Source organism: Gymnodraco acuticeps, unplaced genomic scaffold (genome assembly GCF_902827175.1).
Source record: "Gymnodraco acuticeps unplaced genomic scaffold, fGymAcu1.1, whole genome shotgun sequence".
In the NCBI taxonomy this organism is placed as follows: domain Eukaryota; kingdom Metazoa; phylum Chordata; class Actinopteri; order Perciformes; family Bathydraconidae; genus Gymnodraco; species Gymnodraco acuticeps.
The window spans coordinates 1,729,431-1,739,611 of NW_022991091.1; the positions used below are offsets into that span (position 1 = coordinate 1,729,431).

General features: G+C 40.3%; 1 protein-coding gene across 4 annotated transcripts in view; it reads right to left on the reverse strand.

The window, feature by feature from the left end:
- Nucleotides 1-9,351, reverse strand: part of LOC117560067 (general transcription factor IIF subunit 2-like) — a 71,119-nt gene extending 61,768 nt beyond the window's left edge. The window contains exons 1-4 of one of the 4 annotated variants that reach the window (XM_034236824.1): nt 9,213-9,351; nt 8,508-8,581; nt 8,377-8,395; nt 7,954-8,098 (exon numbers count right to left, since the gene is read on the reverse strand). In XM_034236824.1, coding sequence (XP_034092715.1) covers nt 7,954-8,098; nt 8,377-8,395; nt 8,508-8,581; nt 9,213-9,278 — 304 coding nt within the window. In that variant the 5' untranslated portion in view covers nt 9,279-9,351. Of the gene's footprint in view, nt 1-7,953; nt 8,099-8,371; nt 8,396-8,507; nt 8,609-9,212 lie in introns of all 4 variants that reach the window. The other 3 variants (XM_034236825.1, XM_034236822.1, XM_034236823.1) reach the window with 3 other exon arrangements.
- Between the last annotated feature and the right edge of the window lie 830 nt (nt 9,352-10,181).

A 10,181-nucleotide genomic window follows, 5' to 3' on the forward strand; every position in this document is an offset into this window, starting at 1 on the left:
ATTGACAAAACTTTGAACTATGAAATATATGAAACTTTGGTGAGCTTCAGCGGGGTAATGCCATATAGGAGATCCCTCACAAATACCCAGGGGTTAAATTGGGCTGGGGCTGTCCGGGGCTAAGCCCGGCACATAGGATGATGCTCTGACGTCATCACCCTCACACATTTGTCATATGTTTACAAAAAACGATATATATGTTAAGACTTTTCTCGTTCTTAATATAGACTATATTTAGGGTTGATATGTGTTGACCTTACTTTAAAATAGCAGATCTCTGTGACCGGATATAGTTTGGCTTAGACCCCGGCCCCACGAGGACGCATACAGTAAAACACATACGCAAACGCAAAAAAGTCTTCCGTTCACACGCATTCGATTCATTAACGTGTCCGTTCACACTAGACCGCTGGAAGTGCTGGAAACGCTGTAGTACATATGCCTGGCCTGTAAGTGGCGCTGCTGCCGCCACAAAATACACCAAAAGCAGCGAAGAAGACCCCGGAGCATGGTTGCCCTTCTGTTTATTCTCCGCGGTGGACGGCGTGTTCTCCTGCTGTATATCTCTCAGGTAGTCCACCAGCAGATAAACCCCCCCCCCCCCCCCCACCAAAGGGCGGAGCAAGGCAACGATACTTAAAATAAGAAGCAGCATTTTATGGCACGCTATGCATGGGGCCACCTTGAGGGGGTTTCCCGACATGTTGTATCAGTAAATTAAAGGGTGTTTCATGTTGTCGTTGCTGTGGACCTTCTTAATACCTTGGAAAATGCCGTTTAATACTTTTTAATAGCCTTAATTTTCGCTAAATTGATTTATCAACTTTTAATACTTTTTAAGACCCCGCGGACACCCTGTAGAATAAACCTTGTGGCAGTAGGATGCACCTTGATTAAGAGAACGCTTTACTTCCTTACATTTCTCAGGCACAGTTTACCAACAATAATTAGAGATGTATCTGATGAGACTGAGAAATCTGCCCTAATATGTAGAAATTCAAATTGTGGTTACACGACCGAGATGCTAACTTTTTTAAGTACAGCTATCTCTAACTAATGGAGTAACAACAGCCCTTCCATATGTCATTAAGTTATAATGTTTTCGATAACAATATAACTTCATAGTCATTTTAGAGGCTTCTGTTTGCATTAGGGATGCACGATAATTATCGGTCCGATATTAGGAATTATGACGTCATCCCGATAAACCCGATACCAGTATTAATAGCCCCGATAATATACAATATATTTTTTGGGTAAAAAAAAAGAAAAAATACTGCGGTGTGGGTGGATTGGGATGAGGGGCGCTTGTTTTTCACTCGGCTCCTCCCGTTTTGCCAGTACTGTGGTATTAGTGGTTTAGGAAGAGGGGAGTTTTTCACAAATCCAGCGCTCCCTAACTCGTGAAGCCAGGACAGTAAACACACATGTCGTCGGTGGTATGGGCGTTGGAGCTATGTGCAACTCAAGGCATATGCTCGAACCGGAGCTGCCTGGACGCTGCAATCATGTTGCGCACTATCCGTGCTGAGTGTGCTGACTTTTCGTACAATGTCCCACTGTCTGGCTTCCTGCATAAAGTCAAGTGCTCGGCGCAGTTGTGGCGAAATGTCGCTCCTCTGTTTTCATTTAAACAGCTCCGTATATCCGTTAGCGCAGCTAGCTAGCACCAGATGCTAACAACAACAATGCACGTATGGTCTCTCTCTCTCGCTCGCTCGGGCCACACATACACACACCCACCCGGTCCTCCCAATAGCCAGTCGGTGCATGCCGGTGAGCGTGGAAGTGTGGTCTGCCACAAGCGGGCGACAGGAGCGGGGCTGTCAGCATCAGCTTGTAGATGGTATTTTAAACTCGATGCGCTCTGAAACTACGGGGCGGCCGAGGGAAAAAAATACACATGCGTTAATCGCGTTAAAATAATTAGTGGCGTAAAAAAATTGTTGTTATCGGTATCGGTCTTGAGAAGCAGGAAGTTATCGCTGTCGGTATCGGTTTCAAAAAACCAATATCGTGCATCCCTAGTTTGCATTGTTTCATACTGATTGGTGTCTCTTTTATTGTTACCTGCCCATATATATATATATATATATATATATATATATCAATAAGGGTTGGCATTAAGCCAACAATATAAGCTGGAAACATGAGGAGAGAGAGAGAGAGGGGATGACAGACCACAATGAACCCTGGTTGGATCAATCCAGAATGATGTGGTTAAAAACAAATGTGTGAAAACAAATATGTGTATGGTCCTGAGTAGTGTTAATTTCGTTGACTAAAACTATGACGAAATATGTTCGTCAACGACCTTTTTTTCCATGACGAAAACGAGACGATGACGAGACCGACGGCAGTAAACAATAACTGTAACAAAATCATCATGCAATATCGTTGACGAAAAGTGACGAGACGAAAATGTAGTTTACTAAATAAAAACTATGCCAAAATCTGTCTTTACTTTCGTTGACGAAAAATGAGGAGACTAAATATTATCAAAGATAACGTTACATCTCTGATAGTCAGTTTTTCTCCCAGCAGTTCCATTTCCGGTGCTGCGCTGGGCAGCAGCTGTGTGTCTGTGGTGCGCGCGGTGGTAGATTTGAATTACACCGGGCAGCGGCAAAATATGAACTGTCAGGAAGACTCGGGTCTAACTCATGGTCTAACTAACCTAATTTAACAGAAAATAAAATGGCAACAACAGGGCTTGGGAGCAGTGGTCACACTCGCGTTAACCGAATACCCCCCCGTCAGCGCGAGTGAGGGATAAATTGTGCACTCGACGGATAATAATAGATTATGACGGAAATGTTACGATCCTGTCCGTCAAAATTACTGACAACGAAAAAGTCTAAAGCCACCACTGCTTGGGATAAAGAAACGATGTGATATTTGGGCCCATTTTCGCGACAATGAGGCGGAGAAAAAAAGCGAATGCATTGTTTTATCAGAAGGGAAGCAATGTGGCCATAACACAGGTAAAAACACCACAAACCTGACTGCAAAGCTGCATTCTTAATCATTCAACCTGTGTTTTTCATCAAATAAGGACAAGATATAATCTTATTGTGAAATACGTTTGACTAAAATGACAAATTATTGGTTTTGGCTAGACTAGTTTGACTGAAATGTTATAATCTGATGACTAAAAAAAGACTCAACAGTTTTCATTGACAAAAAGTAGACTAAAATAATTAGTTTTCTTTGACTAAAATAAGACTAAAATGCTCAGACTTTTAGTCGACTAAAACTTGACTAAATAAAAACAGGATGAAGGTGACTAAATATGACTAAAACTAAAAAGGAAATTTAACACAGGACTAAGACTAAAACTACATTTAAAAATAGCTGACGAAATTAACACTAGTCCAGAGGAACAATTCAACAATCCAGGATTTGACAGTGAAAGTAGTAAAAACGAATGCAATCCCAACCAATTCAATCCGTTTTATTTTTTTAACCAATTTCCATTATTTTGACTCATCTGAAGATTCATTAGTAAATCTAGTACTCTTTCCTCTATTTGAATTTTCTCTCCTACACAGGTTTAATTCAAAACATGTAAAAAGGATTGCATAATATTCTCAATAGACTCAAAATGCTGGAGGATGCATTTGTCCATTGTGGGCAGTTGTACAGTACTGGGAACTAAATGAGTTTCTGTGGGCTAGAAACAAATGTTCATGTTAATGTTTGTCTTTCTTCCTTTGTGTTCATTCAGACTTCCTACAAAGTATAATGGGTCAAAAGTAAGTAAGTTTAGAGCAAAGATACTCGATTTTTATATGTTCATTTTTTTGCAATTGTGAAAAAAGTGAAGTCTCAATTCTCTTATGGTTATAATTAACAATACATATAATCAGAAACATACCATGCTATCTGCTTACAACAGTGCATCTCTATAACTCAGGAATACAAAGCATGCACTGTACTAATATCACTCCTTTGACCTGTATCATTACTCTGAGTCCTCAGCTAAAGACCACTTGTAGTGAACTGTGGATGAAAGCATCCTTCTAACTAGGGATGCTCCGATCGATCGGCCGCCGGTGCTCTCTAAAAATGCCGATCGCGAGAGCCGATCGCATGACGTAAAATGATGACGTAAAATACATTACACTTTTCTCTGTGCGCGGCAAAACAAGCTCGCCAAAATGGCTTCACCAGTCCGGCAGTATTTTAAAGGTGTCCAACGTGTGTGAAGCAGAAATCCTGCAGCTCCGCCCGCTGTGACGGACCGGTGAGCAGAGCAAAACACGCACTAAGAGTTAGACCTAACACACTTAGCTATTTTATCTACCTCTGGAACAAGCTAAACTAGTTATAAATATATTTATTCTTCACTGTCGGGTCACTTATTACTAGATCAGTGAGCTGCATGAGATGATACTGACATGCTGTCAGGAGAGAGAGAGAGGGGGAGAGAGGAAAAGAGAGCGCTTGCTCTCATTTCTCCCGTGTTATTATCCAAAGTTAATGTAAACTTGAATAATGTACTTCATTTGAATGTAATAATTATGTTGTTTGTGGAAGCGCCAGTGAATGAGCCCCATTAACTGAGCCCCATTAACTGAGTTTTAAACATCATTTTAAATGGAAGATCCCCATAGACCCCGCCCACTCGATCGGCCGATACTGATTCCGGCGATCGGCCCCAAAATGTGCGATCGGAGCATCCCTACTTCTAACCTATAAAACCAGATGAGCCTATAGCTTCACATGGTCAACAACAACCTTTGAACCTGCATGTAGCCAACATCAATAATAAACATGGTGGTCTTTATCACAGTTTAACGTTAGCCGGATATAGGTGGCAGCGGACGGTTGATTATTAAGATACTTTCATTTCAATAGTCATGAAAGCCAGCACTTGGACAAGTGTGGAGAGGAAGCAAACACTCCTGATCAAAATATTCAACAAACTCTGATTATTTTAAGTTAATCTTCCTTAGATAATGATGCTGAGATATACACGTTTGCTAACTGTCTATAGTTGCTTTTGTTAGCTTTCACATTACCAAATGATTGACTTGTAAGACTCATAAAAAAACAGGTCAAATATAGATTGTTCACTAGAACATGACTGGACTCAAGATACAATGAGTAATTGCTGACATCCAAGAAAAGAGAATGTTTCCAGTGTATTTCTTCTGTTACCAAGTGTGTTATGATGTCTCCCTTACTACGTGCTCTGCTGCTACCTGAAATCATGTAATTCCCAGGCTCCTGGGTGTTCCTGTACCTTGTTTCACTGTCTGCTCAGCTGCGTAATGAGACAATTATTTGTATGTTTTCCGTTTCCTCCTGGCTGTTACTCATCACTTATATCAATGTGATCATTTACTGTGACAAGTTCCCGTTTGCTTCTTGTTCTAACTTACACCTCAAAAGCTTTACAGAGATTTCAAGTTATGTTTATTTTTCCATCTCTATGTAGAATGAAGTAGGATCATTTAAAACACAGACAACTATTTGACACGTGGCAGCTGGCAACCTGGACAAGACCCATATTCCACCACCGAGAACAAAAACTGAAAACGGTGATTATGATAAACAGAGGACTGAAGCTCGGGACCACCAAAGTAAGTGACAGATGCACTTGGCTCTTGGCAAAGGCATATCAATCTATAGCCATCCACAGTTATTATCGTGTTGGCTCCAGTGCCATCTTCCAGCCAACCACAGCCAACAAATCAATACAGTAACAAAACATTTGGGAGGGGACATCTAATAATCCTCACCCAAATAAACTGTCTCTTCCATCAACATGCACCTTTGACAAATAACTCAAGCGCTACAAACATTGTGTCTATTCCTTGAATTTAGCACAGAAATCATGTGCTTTGTATTTTAAACATTTTTATTTTGCACTAACAATGTCTGCTGAATGCTGTTCCTCTATTTATGAACTACTGTGAAATCTGAGTCATCATTCCTTTCTGTGCACACCTCCTATAGAGCCCAGTCATAAATGTCAAATCATGTTTTAGTTGTTTTTTATGAGTTTATAGTTGTAATTATTGGGTTTAATGGGAAGATATCGTCTTATATCTTAAGGCCCCTGAATTATATTGACTCAAACATAGCGTGGCAGATAATGGGTGTTTCTCAATGTCGAGGACGCTTGCTTGGTAGCACATGTCTTCCGAGTCACTTACTTCAGAAGCGAGGCAAGAATCCTTCCTAGCCTCGGAAAACGAAGAATTGTGGAACAGGCTAACAGGTGTGCAGGTGTGCGTCATATGCGAGGCCCCGCCTTAAATGGAGCGCGATTTCCGCCAAAGATTTGGAAATTGGTCCGTGCACAAAGCATTGTGGGGATTTTAAGACCACGGAGTCTACACATATGCAGCCTCAAAATGTCTCGCTACGAAGTACGCCGGCCTCGGTAGAATTCCAAGAATGCTGGACCTTGGAACAGTCCTTCGGCAGGAATTGATGACATAGTATGCTTGAAATAGTGGCTCTGGAGCAGCCTTCCTCAACATTGAGAAACACCCCGTGTGTTTGCAGCTCCTGATACACTTTCAGCCGTTTTTCACCTCAAGCTCCATTTGGTTTTACATTTTGAATAGAGTTTTGGTAAGTTGCCATCCCGTCAATACTTGTGCCTCAAACTACTTAGGCCATGATTGTTGTTGTTTGCTCAGAAATTCTTTTTGGTTTATTGCCAAAAACACACAAGTATAAGCACCCTTAGCAGTGCTTGAAAATATTATGAGAAGCAGTTATTTTGTTGTTACTGAATACTGGCCCCCTGGGAGGCATAGAATTGCCTTTGACATTTCACTGATTTGAACAGCCTGCACCCTGCTATTTATTTTCCATCTCACTGAACTAAACTTGTTACTGAATTGTGGGAATGATTTCTTATTAAAAAGGCAATAAAGACATATTTAAACATTTCTGTAATTACTCTTCATTGCCTTGCAAGAACAATTAAAGCTACTTTATTATCATGTACTTGTATTGACCTGACACATGATAATGATTAAATATATAAATAGTTACACATTAAAAAGAAACACCCTAATCTACATGTATTTATCATATCTTAAGGCTTAAGATTATAGACACTCAACAATATATTTGCAGCTATTTGAAGGTCTGGTTCCGATGCAAATCCCTTTGGCTCATGTATATGTATGACACATCTCGCCTGGCAGCAAACATCGTCCATAAATCAGAAACCACTCTGAGTATTAACATGAATTGTACAGTGCAATGCAATCAATGTTGAATCTATCTTTCAAAGCAAGAAAACCATAGTAACTAGAATAACTAAGTGCAGTTCAGTTTGTTTTAACAACATCTCAATCACATAACCTGTGACTACTCTTTTCTAAAATACATTCAAACTCTACACTTCATATTTTGTCAATTCTTCCAGGAAACGGCAACGGCAATCTCAACAATGGCCAATTTCAGTTGTTTATGTAAAGAATTACAATTTCTGAAATGTTGAACACTTTGCATATCATTTGCAGGTTACTTGAACATTATACCAGAGGAGACTTTGGCCTTGCAACATTTTTTTCATTTCTGACTTTAGGAAAGTGGGAAAAACCTTAACATTGCCTATACTATATCTCTGTTCACTATAACCAAATCACGCTCAGTTAGGCTATTCTATATGATATTCTTTTGATAACTGATGTTATACTGTATACTTCAACTTCCATTTACTGTGCCTCCACTGAAACTTTGAAGCCACCCTTGGGAGGCCGCCTACCAATTTGAAGAACTCAGTTGAGTCAGTAGATGTTAGATCTTATATGTTTAAGATATTGACTTTAGTAAATCTGACTGAAAACACTGCTCTGTGAACCTCCGAAGGAATCACATATCAAATCAATTACAGTTTGAACCCTTAAGCCCCCCAGCAAAAAACGTGTTTCAGATGACAAGAAACACATAGAGAGGAGAGCAGGAACAGCTGAGACTGACCTGAATCGCTCTGGCTGTAGACTGCCAGGGTCTGTCCGCCCACAGTTTGCATGGTGAAGGGATGATCCCTTGGGACCAGCACTGAACCATCTTTCTCCCCCACAGCGCCCATGGTGGTCAGCTCCACATTCAGACGGAAACTCACCTGGGAAACAAAGATAAGTCAAGGCCCTGCTGGCTAGTTATATTAACAACCAACTTTGATTCATCAGAGGAATTTGATATGATGAAACTATATTGATCGCTGTGAGGAAGTTGGGTCAATGCAGATTGGATACAACAAATAAAAAAAGGGAAAACAGGCCACTAAGCTATGAGTAACTCCGTAGCTAAAAAAAATATATAAAAACATATGCAGTATGAATGGACAGAAACAAGCATGACAAATCACTCCTGTGCAGTATTATGAAGAAGCTGCCTCACCTCTGTTTTCCCTTGCTTCCTGTCAGGTCGATGACAAGACAGATAAAAAAAGGGGGCATCACTGTTACAGACAATCATGAGAACAGGATTACAGTGAGCAAGAAACGTGTACAAAAAGTTTGAAAACCTACTTTCCAATGGTTATCTTTCCAACTTCTCCCTTTTCTGAGGCCTTGTCCCATTGGTGAGATAAATACTTGGGAACCTGGTGAGAAAGACATGGCAACTTAAACTTCACACACACACACACACACACACACACACACACACACACACACACACACACACACACACACACACACACACACACACACACACACACACACACACACACACACACACACACACACACACACACACACACACACACACACACACACACACACACACACACACACACACACACACACACACAACACACACACACACACACACACACACACACACACACACCACACACACACACACACACACACACACACACACACACACACACACACACACACACACACACACACACACACACACACACCACACACACACACACACACACACACACACACACACACACACACACACACACACACACACACACACACACACACACACACACACACACACACACACACACACACACACACACACATAACCTAATATGTAACTCAACAAGAAATTTGAAGGTGAACTGTCTTCAATTTGTTAATTTCGATATGATGACATTGTTAAACTGCCGCCATTTTAACTAAGCTAGCGTTAAATTAGCTAACGGTAAATTAGCTTAGGCTACGTTAATTCGTTACTTTCCGTTGGTTGTTGGGTGTAGTAAGTGAACGAACCTTCACAAGCCACACGGTTTGACTTTGTTTGACTCCAGTTAGATTAATCTCCGTTTTGTTTGACATAGTTGCAATGTTGTGAGAGTTTCAAAATACTGTAGTATAACAAGAACTAGCAAGGTGTGTGTCGACGCCTCAATCTAACAGGACAGGAGTGTCCAATTAAGTTCGAGCGTTACGATTGAAACTTCCTGTGCAACCTTTCAAAATAAAACTCTGATCAACACTGATCAATCAGATATCAATAATAATCTAAAATAGTCTGGAATTCAGTTATAGGCGTACCTTATTTTAAGTATTTCTTAATTGTTGTCTTCCTTCGTATATGGACAGCTATTTATTCTTCCAATATAGTTTGTGGCACTTATCCAACTTTGTTTGCCGAGAAATTGTGGATGCCTATCTTTTTAATTTAATTTAATGTAGGCTATATGAATAGACAGTTACCAAAACTATTTTCTATATACGTGCTTCCCAAAGGCTTATTCAAATTATGACATGACAATGGCTTATTTCTTGCAATATCTGATCCAGTAGTGGGCTAGAATACTTTGCAACTCACAAATACTTGATTAATTTTCAAGGGTTAGGGTTAGGGTTCATTGTTTACCTGAAGGACAAATCAACTGGAAAATAAAACAAGATTACGCCTACACACTGAAATGTGTAAGACAAATGTCTCAGGTGTGTGTGGTGTTGGGAACTGCAGGCTGCCTATTAAAATTACATGACAGTAAGACAATCACCAACTGTGAGTTTATATTATAGATTCTAGTGTCAAGGCCTTGAACAGTGATGTACTTATAAAGTGATTGAGGATTTGTTTTAAATAAAATCACCACACTGCAAACTTGGGCCATAGTATTACAGCAAAAAAAAAACACTGTGCACCCTGTCCCTGCAAAGTGAAGAGGCGGAATAGGAGGTTTAACAGGCCAGCAGCTCATTTTTGCCCTGAAGCCAAACCAA